The sequence below is a fragment of the Candoia aspera genome, chromosome 6 (assembly GCF_035149785.1).
Source record: "Candoia aspera isolate rCanAsp1 chromosome 6, rCanAsp1.hap2, whole genome shotgun sequence".
Lineage (NCBI taxonomy): Eukaryota > Metazoa > Chordata > Lepidosauria > Squamata > Boidae > Candoia > Candoia aspera.
The window spans coordinates 83,242,707-83,259,303 of NC_086158.1; the positions used below are offsets into that span (position 1 = coordinate 83,242,707).

The 16,597-nt window shown below is 40.5% G+C and overlaps 1 protein-coding gene across 3 annotated transcripts in view; it reads right to left on the reverse strand.

Moving 5' to 3' along the window:
* The window catches only part of CCAR1 (cell division cycle and apoptosis regulator 1), a 31,907-nt gene extending 18,495 nt beyond the window's left edge, over nt 1-13,412 (reverse strand). For all 3 annotated transcript variants that reach the window (XM_063307546.1, XM_063307544.1, XM_063307543.1), the window contains exons 1-4: nt 13,311-13,412; nt 11,422-11,528; nt 1,743-1,915; nt 1,437-1,481 (exon numbers count right to left, since the gene is read on the reverse strand). In XM_063307546.1, coding sequence (XP_063163616.1) covers nt 1,437-1,481; nt 1,743-1,915; nt 11,422-11,494 — 291 coding nt within the window. In that variant the 5' untranslated portion in view covers nt 11,495-11,528; nt 13,311-13,412. The remainder of the gene's footprint in view (nt 1-1,436; nt 1,482-1,742; nt 1,916-11,421; nt 11,529-13,310) is intronic.
* Nucleotides 13,413-16,597: the final 3,185 nt, after the last annotated feature.

Here is a 16,597-nt window from a genome sequence, read left to right on the forward strand (position 1 = left end):
AACAGCAAATAGTTTCAAACTCCTTTAAAGTATATGTAACATTACAATTTAATTACTAAACTAATATGTGACTACTAATATATTACCCATTTTGTGTTGAGCTGTGACAAAGTCAGGGCTCGAGGGACTTGCGGAACATTAAGCAGGATGGAGCTGACCACACGTCGGGCGGGGGGGAGAATGGTGGAGAAGGCCCGACTCCTGGGGCCCACCAAGTGTCAGTCCTTAGCAGATGGGACCCAAAGCATGCCCTCTCTGCCAGATCTAATGGGAGAGGCGGTCCCTCAGGTAACCCGGCCCCATGCAATGAAGGGCTTTAAAGGTCAAAAGCAGCTCCTGGCATTGGGCCCAGAAGCAGACTGGCAGCCGATGCAGCTCCCAGAGCACAGGTGTGATGTGTGCTGTTCTGGAAGCACACGTCACTGCCCGCGCCACTGCCTTCTGCACCAGCTGAAGCTGAAGCCTCTTCAAGGGCAGCCCCATATAGAGCACCTTCCAGTAATCCAATCTGGAGGTGACTAGAGTGTAAGTGACTGTGAGCAGAGCCTCCTGACGCTGGTTGAGTCACTTCTTTTATATGGTATTCAATAATGGGTGCATGAAATAGATAAGTTTAGCTTATATTGAATATAGAAAAAATTATTATAATGAAGATTTGGAAAGTGTATGACTATTAGTTTTGATGGCTGAAATACTGTTTTTCTTTTAAAGAAAAATTGAAAAGGTTTATTTAAGGTGAGTGTTGCAGTCTGTGTGTACAGTATATATCTTACTTCTATCTGCAAACCAGCTGATATCTATTATAGAGTTTCTATTATACTTCCATGTATTCTTAGAACAGTAGAGGGAAGAACATGGTTTTAAATAATGCAACAAAGGAAACATTTCCTATCCTCTAAACATTTCCTATCCTTCCTCCTTTCTATCCAGTCTTCCCCCAAATAGGGGTCTCAGGGACATTTTAAGATGGCTCTAGCATTGTGCTTAATTTACTCTCCTGTACCTGATGGTTGTTTTTAATAATGTCTGTTTTTTAATAATTGTTTTTATATATGTATTGTTTCATTTTAATGGTTGTACACTGCCCAGCGTCACTTTGTGTGAGATGGGCAGCCATGTAAATTTGCTAAGCAAACAAACAAATAAAATAAATGTCAAATGATGCTTATTGATGCACCAAACAATGATGTTACAGATTTCTTTAATAAGCCTGTCATAAGTTTAAACACATATTTAACTTAAAAAGTCTCCTCTGAGTCAACTTTGACTCCTATGACTTCATGGACTTGTCAGCATAGTTGGGTTTTTTTTTTGCAACAATATGGAAGTGCTTTGTTTAAAATTTATTTTGTGGACTTCTACACAGTCCTAAAAAGATGCCTGATTCAGACACAGCAACACAATGTAAGATCATGATCATAAAGAATTACACAAACCTGCTGTTGTACACTATAGAGGGTCTGCTGAGGTTGTGAATATTGCTGAAAAACATACAAACTGTGAATAACTAAAAATATATATCACAAGAAGGAATATATTTCCATATTACAATCTCAATTACATATAAAATTACATTAAACTATTGCTATAGATTAACAAAACATGGGTAATATTTTACTAGCTAAGTAAAATTATACTGGAATGTGTAAGCAATACTTCCCCAGAATAAAAATTATTCAGTTTTCCAGCTTACTCCTTGACATTATCACTGGATACATTGGGCGAAAGGCAGCTCCTTTTACCTGTTGTAATGCTGCGGCTGCAGCCGCAGCTTGCTGTTGCAAAGCAGCTGTCTGAGTTAGCTGATAGTTTGTTGGTGTCTGAGTGCTGAGGCCTGCTGCAGCCAACGCAGTTTGCTGTGTATATATTGTAGGAGATGCTCCAAGTAATGAAGGTTGCTGTACACCCAGAGCAGCTGAAAGGAAAGAGCTCAGCATTAGGAAATCCTCATTTTGATCAGCAGGACTTCACGTCAAATCCAGCATTATAGATTTTAATAGCACTAAGATTTTGGAGAAAAACTGACACCTCTTTGCATTTCAAAAGGTGCAACTTTAGTTTTAAATTGAAGCAAAAATATTCCCTTGTTTAATACATGGTGCTGAATGTACAACGCTGACAAAGTAGGTATTTACTTAAACATGGAATGAAATTTAATATATTAGGCCTGCTTTTGCATTTCAGAGTTAATGACCATTCTATATAAATTCAGGTGATCGCACTGAATCTAATTCTTCTTACCATGTGCCTAGTCAGTACCTCAATTTAGAAGAATACTCTTATTTCAACACTTCACTTGCTTTCTAATGAGAATGCTATTGCAGAAGGCCAAATAGCCTTGCCCTGTTAGTTTAGGAAAAGGTTTGACATTTTAAGTGAGCATCGCATCAGAGGAAATTGCTCCAAAAGTATTTAATTACTTTGGCTTTCTGAAATTAGTTCCAGCTTCTTATGACCTCTTTTACTCATCTACAACCTCATGTTAATGTGTGGTTTCCTGTCTCCTGATGTTGCTCATCTGCATAAAATGACTTGTCTTTTTCTAATTCACAGCATTCCAAAGTATTCTTTAAAAAAACAGTGCAATATTCTAGCCCATGAAGATACAAATATCTTAACTGGATGTTCCAGATAACACATTCATCCCTGAGAAAATGAAATGTAACTTGTGATTGGGCACAGTTCCCCATGATAAAGAAATTAACTGAAACTCCTAAGAGAATAAATACAGATGACCAAAATAACTTGACCATTTTCTTGTTATACCTGTACAGCAGTTTATATCCTCCTCTTTTTTCCTGATTGCAGACAATACAGATTAGATTTATCTATTTATTGTACTTGTAACCACATCAACAGAGATTCCATTTACAGAACAATCAACAAAAACATCTATAACAGTTAAAACATCCACAGTAAAGATAAAATAACAAAATAAGTATACGACGATAAATTATAATAATAATAATAATAATAAAAATAAGTAACTAAATAAATCAACCACTAAATCAATATAAGTAATTCAAAATGAAATAAAATTAAATTCCAAAGCATCTGGAAACACCTCCAAAGAGTGTTTGGTCAAATACTCTTAGGAAAGGGTTCCAGGTGGTCTTCAAAGGGAGCCCCACCTAAAGCACACTGCAGTAGTCTACAGTAGTCTAAAGTGGCAAGCGCTGCAAAAGCCCTCCTGGCCACAGCCTCCCCCTGCCCTTCAGCAGCACCCTTGGCTCCAGGAAGGCTCTCAAGTCATGGACCTGCTCCCTCAGGGTAGTGCCACTCCAGCAAGAGACAACACTAGAATTTATCAAGAATATCAATCAACAAATTATAGCTCTCCTTTTTAACTTCAGTTCTAACCTGTTTTATGTTAGCTAGATCCACTGAGCTTCTAGGCACCAGAACAAGACTTTAACTGCATTACCAGTTTAATGTGGAGTGAATATTTATAGTGAGGTATCATCAGCCTGCTGATGATACCGCACCCTGAGCCAATAAATGGTGCAAGCAACAACTGTATTTGTGTTCACATGTGTCTGAAATGATCCCGGAGACACTCATGTACTGTATGTATTTGTTCTTCAAGTTATTTACTCTTTTGCTGAATATTTCACCTTGAAACATTGAGCAATTAAGGTGAGATAACTATAAACCTTAAGAAATGAAATATGAAAAATGCCAACATCATTCGTCCACAGATAATGTGGTCTGTAAATGATGGTTTATATTCACCATTAGATGAACTATAAGAACATAATTAAACCTGCTGGATCAGACCAAGGCTTGCTTGCTTGCTTGCTTGCTTTATTTATAAAATTTATATGGCCGCCCATCTCACAAGAAGTGACTCTGGGGAGTGTACAGCAAAAAATATAAAACAATAAACATGTCAAACACAGTCATATTAAAAAAAGAGAGAGAGATTCAATCAGCAACGGAGCCACCTCAAGATCTCACCAGTCCCCTGAGACCCCAAGACCTGATGATAAAGCCAAGTCTTGAGGGACTTCCAGAAAATAAGGAGGGATGGAGGTGACCTCACTTTGGGAGGGAGAATGTTCCATAAGGTGGGCGCCACAGCAGAGAAGGTCCATCTCCTTGGGTCCACCAAGTGAAGTTCCCTGAGAGACAGGACCTGCAGCATGTCTCTCTTGCCAGATCTGATGGGATGAGCAGATGAATCGGGGAGAGGTGGTCCCTCAAATAACGTGGCCTCATGTCACAAAGGGCTTTAAAGGTCAAAACCAGCACTTGGATTGGATCTGGAAGCAGACTGGCAACCAATGCAGCTCGCAGAGCAGAGGCTTAACATGTGCTGTTCTAGGAGTACACATAACTGCCTGCACCGCTGCACTTTGCACCAGCTGTAGCTTCCAGATACTCTTCAAGGGCAGCCCCATGTAGAGCAGACTACAGTAATCCAATTGGGAGGTAACTAGGGCATGATTAATTGTGAGAAGAGCCCCTTGGTCCAGGAATGGTGCACAACACAAAGCTGTGCAAAGGCCCTCTTCAAGCAGGAGTCATGAGTCCAGGAGAACCCCAAGATTGTGCACCGAGTCTTTCTAGGGCAGTACAACCCCATCCAGCACCAAAGATGGCATAGTCCTAGAACTGGCAGGCTTCAAAACCCTAAGCCACTCAGTCTTGCCAGGGTTCAGCTGAAACCTGTTCTTCCCCATCCATGGGATAGGACATCAACAGCATCACTTAATTCAGCAGGGCTAGAGATGTATAATTGGGTATCATTAGCATACTGATGATACCTTACCCCATGGTGAGGGATGATCTCACACAACAGCCTCATGTATATATTGAACAGGGAGGGGAGCACCGAACCCTGAGGCACCCCACATATTAGGGGCTGTGGGTAGGATCTCCCCTCCCCAATCACCACTGACTAGAACTGACCTTGGAGAAAGGAGGTGAACTGCACAACACAGTGCCGCCCACTCCCAATCCCAAGCCGATCCAGAAGGATACCATGATTAATGGTATCGAAAGCTGCAGAGATGGTATTGAAAGCTTCACAACCCCCATCCCACTCTCACCAAAGATCATCTAAAAGTGCAACCTGTGCCATTTCCATCCCATACCCAGGTCTGAATCCCAACTGAAACGGATCCAGATAATTCGTTTCATTCAAGGTCCTCTGAAGCTGCTGCACAACTACCTTCTTCAGAAAGGGGAGGCTAGATACTGGACAAAAATTGTCCAGAATAGTGGGGTCCAGCAATGGCTTCTTGATGAGGGGGTGAACCAAGGCCTCTTTAAGAGGTAAAGGAACAACCCCCTCACACAACAAAGAGTTAACCACCACTCACACAACACCCCGCAGGCCTCTTTAACAAGCCAGGAGGGGCATGGATCTAAAGAGCAGGTGGCTGAGCTCACAGTCCTAAGGACCCTGTCCACTTCCTCAGGCCCAACAGGTTCAAACCGATCCCAGATAACTGGGCAAGACTCCTCCCCAGGCATCTCCCCCAGGCCTGCAACAAGGCTGGAGTCAAACTCCGAATGAATTTGAGCAACTTTGTCCAATAGATGTTGAACAAATTCTTCCACACATCCCTGCAAGAGGCTCTCTAAGCCCCCACTACCCAAATGGGCACGTATCACCCTAAACAAGGACACAATAAGGGCAGAGAAGTACTGATGCTTTGCCACCCTTATCACCACAAGGTAGGCCTTAACAGCAGCTCTAACCTATGTTCGGTTCAGTTCGGCCTTCATTAAGCAACAGCAATGCTCTAGATTCTCTTCTCTCTTTTCATCTCCCGCAGCTCCTCCATGAACCATTGGGAGTGACAGGATCCACAAAAGGGGAGAGGTTGCACGGGCGCAATCCAATCCAATGCCTCAGCTGCCCTCTTACTCCAAGCAGCAACCAAGGCTTCAGATGGACTGTGCAGCAGACCAGCAGGAACAACCCCCAGCTCCCTCTGAAACCCATTTGGGTCTATCAGTCACCAGGGGTGGACCAATGTAGTGGGTCCAACCTCCCTGCAGTGGACAGTGGTGCTAGAGAATCCTATGGTAATCAGGGTGTGATCTGACCATGACAAGGGAGACACTAAAAGTTCCCACAATTTCAGATCACACAGCCACTGCTCTGACAGAAACACCAGATCTGGAGTGTGACAACTGTCCCATGTCAGGCTCTGGATGATTTGGGATAGGCCCATGGCCATCATGGTGGCCACAAACACCTGACACATCTCAGACCCCACTCCCAGAGAAGGCAGATTGAAGTCCCCTAAGACCATAAGTCTAGGGAACTCCACCACCACCCCATAAACAGAGTCAAGGAGCTCAGGCAGGGAGGTTGCCATGCAGCAGGGAGGCTTGTACAACAGCAACAATCCCAACTGATCCCTAGAGCTCAGCTTAATGAACAGAGTCTCACATCTGGTGACTTATGGAGCAGCACCCCTGAAAGCCATAAGGGATTCTTGGATGACAATTGCCACACCTCCACCTCTATTCTGGAGTCTCGGCTGATGTCATACCTAGAACCCAGCTGGAGATATCTCTGAAAGGGAGATAAGTAAAAAAAAATTATTCCAAAATTTTGTTTCTAACAGTGACCGAACAGATACCTTTGAGGTGCTTGCAAGCAGGAAATGATTACAGACACTTCTCCTGCTAATTTTTCCCTACAACTATGGGTAGTCCTTGTTTAACAACCACAACTGGGACGAGCAACTTGGCCAACAAGCAAAGCAGTTGCTAAGTGAAATCACAACTGTGCTTATGATCTTACTTCAGCTTTCCTTTGCTTTACAGACTTGTGAAAGCTGTAAATGAGAGGATTGGCTGCAAAGTTACTTTTTCAACACTGTCATAACCAGATGGTCACTAAATGAGACAGTCGTTAAATGAGGACTACCTGTAGTATTAGGAGGCATGCTGACCCAAATGCAGAAGTAACACTTAATTTTCTAAACTAATAATTTTTAAAAGTACAAAAAAAATCCAAAGAAAAAGAATATACAAAATTATATATAAAAAAAAAAGCTGAAAAAAAACATACAGGGCATATATTCAGACATACATACATAAAATTGTACAGTAAACATTTCAATGAATGGAAGCCATAATTTATTACAGTCATCCACAACTAATCTATATTGATCAATTTAGCAAACTGGTGATTAAATGGAGCTTTATGTTTATCTTTCCAATACTGAACAATAAGTCCTTTAGTTTAAGTAAGGTATAGAAAATTCACTTTGTTTGTCCAGATGTCTACTTCCACAAGACAGGGATAAGCTTAAAAAGAATATAAACATCTGAAAAGGCTGAACCCCAATGATGATTTAAAGCATGTAGTAACTTGGTTCCTGAATGGAACACTGTAGAAACATATTTAAATGTAGTATTAATTTCACTGCATCTCCAACAACACAACCATTTACAGTAGAATCTTGGTTAACCGGCACCCATGCTGGATAAATGTAGTTTCCAGTTGCTCGAGGGTTACTATTAAAAATAGGTGCGCCAAGTTTGGACTTGCCTTTCTGCTCCAGAGGGATCAGCTGATCCCTTTCTGGTGGGGAGTGGGTTTGGGTTTGGTGTGCTGCGCTGCACTGGCCTTGTCCCCTTCTGGTGGGGTGGGTGGCTTTGGGCTTACGTTTAAAAAGGTGGGTTTGGACTTGCCTTTCTGCTGGGGGGGTCAGGTTGGGTTGGGTCGGCACAGAGTGCCGGGTTTGGACTTGCCTTTCTGCTGGGGGGGGGGGTCGGGTCAGCATGCCAGGTTTGGGCTTGCCTTTCTGCTGAGGGGGGGGGTCAGTGCGGCACGCCAAGTTTAAACTTACCTTTCTGCTAAAAATTGATTTTATTTTAATTTTTCTTTAATGTATTACGTCTTCATTTTTGTGCCAGTTGTTTGAGTTCCAGTTAACCAGGATTCTACTGTACTCAGGCCTTTTCTATATAAATGCAATAAAGTCATTCCTGAAATACTGTTTCTTGTTTAAAAAACGATGTAATTTAAAATCTACTGAAGTTTTTGGTATTTTTAACGTCTTTTTACTAGTTAAAAAAAACATGCAAACATAAAAAGCAGAAGCAAAGATAAGGAAATAACCCAATAAGTCTTGATAGACTAGGTCTCACTGCATTGATCTATTCCGTTTAAAGCTATCCAAGCTTGTGCCCATTACCACATCTTGTGTTAATGAATTCCCCAGATTACTTAAGCACTGCATAAAGTTTATTTAATCTAACCCTCCTTCCAATCAGTTTCACTGAATGACCCCAGCTGTAGTGTTTTCAGAGGGGAAAAAAAACCCTTTGTTCCATTTATCCGTGCCATGCTTGATCTTACGTGCCCTGCTCATGTTCTACCTCAGTCACCACTTTTCTGAGCTGAAGGTTCAAGCCTTTTCTCTTAGGAAAGGTGTTTGTGTCCCTGACGGTTTTGTTCGCCTTCTTCTGCACTTCTTCCAGCCCCATTATCTCCATTTTCAAATGGGACAACCTGAATTGTATACAGAATTCCAGATTTGGACACACCTCAGATCTGTATAAGAATGTTACAACATTGGCATTTTTTAAAAATACCTTTCCCAATGATTCCTAGAATTCACCTTTTTCACAGGTGCCAGACAAAGACAAAATTTTCTCTGAGCCATCTATGTCATCAAGATTTTTTCCCAGGTAAGTTTCAGACAGCTCAGACCCTATCAGAAGTTAGAGGTTTTTGTCCCAAGGTACATCACCTTACATCTGCTTAAGCTGAACCATCTTCCATCTGGTTAACTATTCACCCACCCACTCCTTCTACAGCTCTTCACAATCACTTTTGGCTTTCACCAGCCCAAATAATTTAATTTCCTCTGCAAACTTAGCCAACTAACTGCTTAAGCTAAATTAAGGTCCTTTATGAATAAGTTAAAGAGCCCAGCACAGTTCCTTGTAGAGAGTCCACTTCTTACCTCCGCTGAGACAATTGCCCATTGGAACCTACCTTTGCTTTCTGGTTTTTAACTGATCAGCAATCCATAAAAGAACAGGTCCCCTTATCTGATAACTGCTAAGTTTACTCAAGAGGACATGTCCTCTGTCACTGAGCCTGATCTGACAGGCAAGTTACATATTTTTGCTAGACTAGCAGCGTCAAATTTGAGCTCAATAGTCATGGGTGGGTGCCATTAGGGCCTCTTGATTAATTATTGTATAATCCTTCAAAATATCCTAGAGGATCTTCTCTTTCTATTTCAGTTCTATTTAACTGTTCTAATTTTCTAAGAAAGTTAATGTCCTGTATCTTCTGCAGCAAAGACAGATGCCAGGAATTTGTATCGGTTGTGGGAAAAATGCCCATTTAAGTAAGGAACAGAAGTGTTTGGCGATAGATACAACAAAGTATCTTTTATTGGCATGCACAACCACAGTGATCACTGGGCTCCAGGCCAAAAGGATGCAAACGAGCCCTGGTTACATCTCCTATCATATCCCTCCATTAACCCACTTCCAACAATGGCCCTATCTCTGTATTTTGAATTATGTACAACCTTGCAGAGAGGATACTATCCAGCATCAGTTGGGTTCACCTAAAGGTCAGTTTGAAAGCTGGTCTAGCACCTTCCTGATACTATGTGCCAGAACCCTGGTTCCATTTCAGTTCAAATTGGGCTAGTCTCTCCTGTGCAGATTTGACTTGCCCTCAAAGTTCTCCAGTGCCTAACAAATATAAATTATTACATCCATGCCTTGAGAAATCTGAGCTCTGCTTGTCTAGCTACCCCTGTGTGTGAATAGGTAACATTTCTGGGACCACCTTAGCAACTCAGGATTTCAATCTGTTACCTAGCAGCCTAAATTTAGTTTCTAGGACTGTTCAACTATATTTTTCAATGTCGCTGCTGCCAATGTGGACTACAACTGTTACCCTCTCCCAAGAATTATCCAGCAGTTTATCCAGATTGTTTGTGATGACGGCAGCAAGCTTTGCACCAGACAGACAAATCACCATGCAATCCACATGCTTTTCACAAATACATCTGTTTCTAATGATCAAATTATCCACAACCAAAAGTCCTCTGCATTTCCCCCAGAGAAATATATTCAGTATCAGAGAATATGGGTTCATCAACCAAGAACGGTGTTCCTACAGAAACATCTGTTGTCTTCAAAATGATGTTCTTCCTCAACATCCTCATTCTCCCTAACAAAGGTGATATCATTCTGGGAGTCCAACACATTCTGACTTGTTTTAATTATATACTTCTCCAGTTCTCTAAGCATCTCCAACTTGGCCGCCTTGTTTCCAAGGAAACTTATATGCTCTCTGTGAGTCAAGAGCTTTTGCAATGAACATAAATCCACATATTTAAGTCGAATAGGCAAACAGTCATACATTTGACATTCTATATGAAAACTTTAAATGGCCCTCTCCCCCGCTGGTTAGAGATCAGGGTGTTCCTCCCCTTCTAAATTCCCTTTCAAAATATCCCTCTTTGTCCTCCTGTTCACCTGCTTCAGGCATATGAACAACTGCTTCTCCTCATCCCCAAGTCTGCTGGCCAGGACTAAGCTTCTGCCTGAGGAAAGTGGCTCACTCACTAGCTAATTATTTGATCAGCTGAAACTCACACGAATTTGATAAACAAACAAACAAACTGTAGATGTAAACCACCACCACCCAGAACATATGCTTAGCAAGTAAACATATACCATACTCAGCCAGAAAAAACAGTCTCAACCAATAAGTCAAATAACTCTCTCTAAATGCAGCTGAACAGCTTCACAAATTCAGCAGCACCAGGCAAAATTCCTGTTCACTCTCTTCTTCCTAAAGACTGTTGGCTGGAAGTAAGCCACTATGGCTTGCTTAAATAAATCTTTCTTAAAACAAACCATAATTCAGTGAGTTTAACTTGTGAACACAGCCTTCAGGTTTTAAGCAATTCAACTATAAGATAATCAATATTACAATTGTGCTGCTGTTATAAATTTGTCAGGATTCATTTGTAAACACTACTGTATACCCAAAATAGATCTGAAGCTGAACACAGGGGTATTTTTAAGGGATATTTAAGTGTATTATTGTTACACAATAAATGGGACAGAAGAGCAGGATTGAGAAATTAAACATAGGAAAGAAAAATATTATAACTAAGAAATAGCATGTAAGTTTCAGAGATTTCCTGATCAGAGACAATCAGGAAAAAATGAAAAATCCAGCAGTCTTAAGCAAACATTGATATAAAGGTTTACAATTGCTTCTCCACAAATTTTACAGCCATTCATCAGTGTAACTTATTTCTTATTCAAAATTAGCATCTGCATTGTTTTCAATCTGATTAAAAATATTTTTCAGAGCTAATTCTTTTACATTTGTTTTATTTCCATTTACTAAGACAATTAAAAAGAAATCAGAAGTAGTAGTTATTGTTTAAAAGAGTACAAACTAACCTGGCTGAGAAACTGCTGTAGCTGTAAACTGAGTAGCCCAAGGGGGATTCTTCTGTCCTCCAAACTGTGCCATTATGAGAGGTAAAATCCTTCTGCCGTTTTAGTTTCTTAAAAAAACAAAAGCTGATTATTAATACTTTAACATGCACTTAATTCCTGAATCATAGACATTAAATTAGCCGTCTATATGTGACATACATGTGCATTAATATTTATTTATTTGATTTATATGGCTGCCCAACTTTTAAAGTGACTCTGGGCAGCTTACAATTGTACAGAAGCATGTAAGAAAAAGAAAAACAGAATAATGAAATAAAAGGAAACAGAACAGTCAAGGCCAGCTATTGTGTAGTCCATTCAAAAATCTTTTATTCTAGACAGTTTCATCCTGCACAGTGGCCAATGCTGGGGGAAGCACGAGGTTTTCAGGACTTGACTGTACAGAACGCCAGCAGGGTTGGGGCCCTCTGAACCTTGGTGGGATGATGTTCCATGGGCAGCTGCTGTAATAGAGAAGATATGCCTCCTGGGTTCTCTCAGGGGACAAGAAGGGACCTGAAGCATGGCACGCTGCTGGATTTCTTGGGACAAGCAGAGACAACTGGAGACAGGTGGTCCCACAAGTAATTTGGCCAATGTGTGAAGGTCTTTATAGGTGAAAACTATATTTGCTGTGATAAGGGAAACCATGGAAGTATGACAAACCAGATGTCTTGAGAAAGGAACCTGATAGTAAACGTTTCCAGTGAAAAATATAAACAAACATTGATTCTCACAAAATTTCACCTATTAGCTCTACATGTTATCTGATCAGTAAGAGGCATATAGTATATAGCCCTAAAAACAGTGAACCATCAAGAACACTTGAAAGTTGTTCTTCAAGTAAGAAAATGCATCTCCAATATGATCCACCAGTTGTGCTTACATTATACACTGAACCACAAGCTAGCCAATCACATGTAACCTAATATATGAAGCCCATGTGGTCACCTTGTGGTTTAATATGTCATGCAAATCTAGGAAATTAACCAACTGTTAAGTGAATAAGAGTCTCACATAAATCCTGCCAGTATCAAGGTTCTCTAATATTGCATTCAAAAGAGAAAGTATTTTGCTAACAATTAAATGGTGTGGCAATTAGCAAATATGTCATCCAGTTTCTAAACAAAAGAAGGTTGAGCCTAACAGAAAAATAAACCAAGAAAGCAGTTGAATTTAAGGTGAATTTATGCACCATCACACCCAGGTTATACATGAAAACACAATCTTCATTGCTAGATGGCCTACCCATACAAGTTAGGAGAACAGAAATAAAAACAGAAGGTTTTCAAATATTCACAAACAGAACTGGAAGGTTTCATGCTCGTGGAAAACTAAGCGAGGCTGTACTAGCGTGCGCAGAATAGCAAGCCTGACTCACTCAGCCCCAGCTTCTCTTTGAGTAAACATGCGCGGAATCAACCCACACAAAGAAAAGGTACTCAGTAGTGAATCTGTGGGATGCAAACGAAAGCAAGAGAGCGTAACAAGGAAGAAACTCTCCTGCTGGTTAATCACTCCGGCCCGCAAACAGGGCAAAGTCTCCGTGAAAGGACTAGGGAGGCAACGCCAGGCCTCTTGGGGGCCCAGGTCAGATCTGCCTCCGCCTCCCTCGGGGAAGCTTCCTCAGCGGAGAGGGAGGAAGCTCCCCAGCCCGCCGCCTCCCCGCGGCCCGGCCCGGCCCGGCCACAATGCGGGACAGCGGCCTGCCGCCCCAGGAGAGCTTCTCCCGCACTCCTCGCCCAAGCCTGCTCTGAGGAATACGAAGGCTCTCGTCTTCCCAAAAGCACCAGCCCGGCCCCCCGCTCCCGCGCACGTGAAATCGCGCCGCTCTCCTCCCGGCCCTTTACCTGAAACGGGCCGAAGACGGACTCCGAGAAGCCATTTCAAACTCCTCCAGCACCCCCAGGCAAAGAGCTACGGCGCAGGCGCAGGAAGAACGCGCGAGGTGAGAAGGGAGTTGGGTAAGTTCGCCGTCGCGCACAGGAGTGACGTTTCAAAGTCAGGCTGCTCTTGCTCTCATCCACGTGCTCCGGGAGGCTGGGATTACGGTCTCCAAAACAAAGAATGGAGTCGCGTGGCGCATGCGCCGAAGGAAGCGGTTTCTCCCAAAGCGAGCGCGAGGGGTAAAAGCCGTTAATAGGGTTGCGTGACGTAATTTTTGCCACCATCTTGTTAGGAGGCAGGTGGCAAGTGTGCCATTTTACTTCCGGGCAGAGGAAAACGTGCTGCTTTTTCGTAACCCGCTCATGGGACGCTTAACACTTTCTTTCCGTCTAAGAATTTCGTTGTTTTAGTACGTTTAAAGCAGTGTTTTTCAACCTTGGCGACCTTAAGATGTGTGGACTTCAACTCCCAGAATTCCCTAGCCATCATGCTGAGTGGGAATTCTGGGAGTCGAAGTCCACACATCTGAAAAGTTTCCAGAGTTGAAAAACACTGCTCTAAGGAGAGTCCCCTACCATGGATGGAAAATCCATGCTTCCCCTGCCTTATTAATCTCTTAAATTTTTATGCTGATATTTATTTTATTTTGCTGTTGCTGCTTTAAGTTTCCTTTTAAAATATTGCTTTGTTGTAGTATTTATAATTTTAACTCGTTTAAGGTTGACCAGCAATTATGAAGCAAGATGGATCAAATATATTAAACCCAAGAAGGTTTATATGAAACACATATAATCATTTGGCTGGGTGGCATAATGGTTATGCTTATTAAGTGAATATTATATACTCTTCTAAACACTGATTGCATTCATTATTAGAACCAATATTAAAATGTTGCTGTCAGTTTTTATTTGATATTGCATGCTCAATTGAGTTAAGCCTCATAGTTTTCAGAGATTCTTATTCTGGTTATGTGTCACATTCATAAAGATTCTAAAACTGCATTAATAGTTCCAAGTAGCAAATTTATTTATTATAAGAATTTTATTAAGTTTAAGACAAAGATAAAAACTACAAAAAAGCTACAAAAAGAAAGAAAAAAGGGGGAAAAAACCCAAAAGAGTGTAAAACACAAGAAAAAAGAATTTTGAAGATTACATAAAGAGGTGACTTCCGACTTTCAACAATACAATACAGCGATTTCCATAATCAATCCCTTACTCTATATCAAACCAAGATCACATTATTTCTATAAATAGTTCCATTAGCACTTTATAAAAATCACTGAATACAATTGCTCTTTCCCCTTATATTAAAAAAAAGAAATATATAAACCTCCAAATCAACTCCTCCCCCCACAAAACAACAATTAGTTGTTTCCTTCCTACCATTATTCTATATATTCCTGTCCACTATAATAAAAATCAGATTATAGAAACATATAAATTGTCTACTTTTATAATTAATAGTATAACAATCTTAACCCTATTAAACCTAAAACCAAACAATTATTATTATAGCTTATAAAGCTTAAAAATCAAACAAACCTTAGAAACAATCCAATAAATCTTAATCCAAATCATTAAAGAAAAATGGAATCATACAAGCCTTAAAATCAATCCAAATAAACATTCTTAATTCTTTACCCCACTTCTGAATATACCAAAACATTTACATATCTCCGTATTACACACAAGGCATTTTTCATAGAGATCAAACAGCCCAACTGCCCACCTTAAAAAAGCCTCCCACAGAACAAAGCCTCTTCTTTCCCATAACATTCCCTCAGAAAAACAACTCTTTGTAATTTGCAGTTCAGGCTGTCCCTTTAACTCCTTCAACATCAGAATATAATTGTCACCTGGCATTTCAACCAAGGCTGCAGTCTGTCAGTAGAAACATCTCTATCTTTGTTGAAAACTTCCACTTCTTGTTCTTCCACAATATTTTCAACCAGATGACACATTTTAAAACTGATATTTTCCACAATATTCTGAGTATCTTGCAAAATGACTTGACAGGAATCTGCTTAAGGTCTAAACGGAACTCTGAGAAAGTCTCCTCGAAATCCTCCATGTTGCAGGCAGTAGATTATGGCGCCCCCTAGATACTTGACTAGCGAGGGTAGGAGTTAATGAGTTAATGAAAATGGACACAAGAGAAAGTAAGCTAACAGGCAGCTCCCAGAGACAGTGACAACAGATAGCTGAAAACTCAAAACAGCAGATTCAACATGTAGGAAAATATTAAATCCTTCAAATTCAGTACAAAAATAATAGCAGGGAGGCAATTTAACTTCATTTTAAAAAGCTTTTTAAAGGAACATTTAAATAACAGAAAAACCCCAAAGGCTTGGGAAAGAAAGAAATTCTGAGAAATAGTTGACCCCAGTATCTCTAGCTAACATATCCTACTTCAGAAGGTGAAAACCCAAGATTGCAGGTCACCAGAAAGCTCATGTGCAAAAAATGTTCTTTCAGATACTCTCATCCCAAGCTATTTGACTTGGATAAAGTGGTAGCCAGTGTACTACTGAGTTCTTACAAGATGTCTTATGTAGTACGATAGTGCTTTTGCACTGAAACTTTAGAATTTCTAAATATTCTTCAAAGACATCCTCATGAAGAATATTGATCATTTAAAATAATCTCAGGACATAAACTGTTTATAAATGTTTTTCCAGGTAAGTTGAGCAAAGACTATAAAAGGTGACCCAACTAGAGCATGTTTATATGGTTTACTTTATTATGCAAACCTAGCCATCCGAGGCTAGGTTTGCATAATAAATGACAAACTAGCAAACCACATTTTAGCCTAGTTTGATTTGTGAACCTAGCATGTGATTCTGAGTCCAGTATCTCACACCAGTATCCAAAAAATTGGATTAAATAAACCACAATGACATTAATAATGGGCACCATGAAAATATTGCCTGTAAAAGCCTTTTTAGCCACAGGGAGAAATATAAATGAATTAGCTTCCATGAAATTAATGGAACTCAAATACACTTATATTTGGCTAAATTATATTTGTTGTATTTTTAAATTTGTTGCAGAGTCTTTGGTAAAATACATAAGTGCACCCCAGAATTCATGTTCATCATGTATGTAGTTCAGAGGAGCTTGTTAGAAGTACAGGGATAATACCTTAGAAATACAATGAGGTGACCCTTGTTGACACTCTAATGCAGTGTTTCTCAACCTTCACAACTTTAAAATGGCTGACTGGGGAATTCTGGGAGCTGAAGTCCACA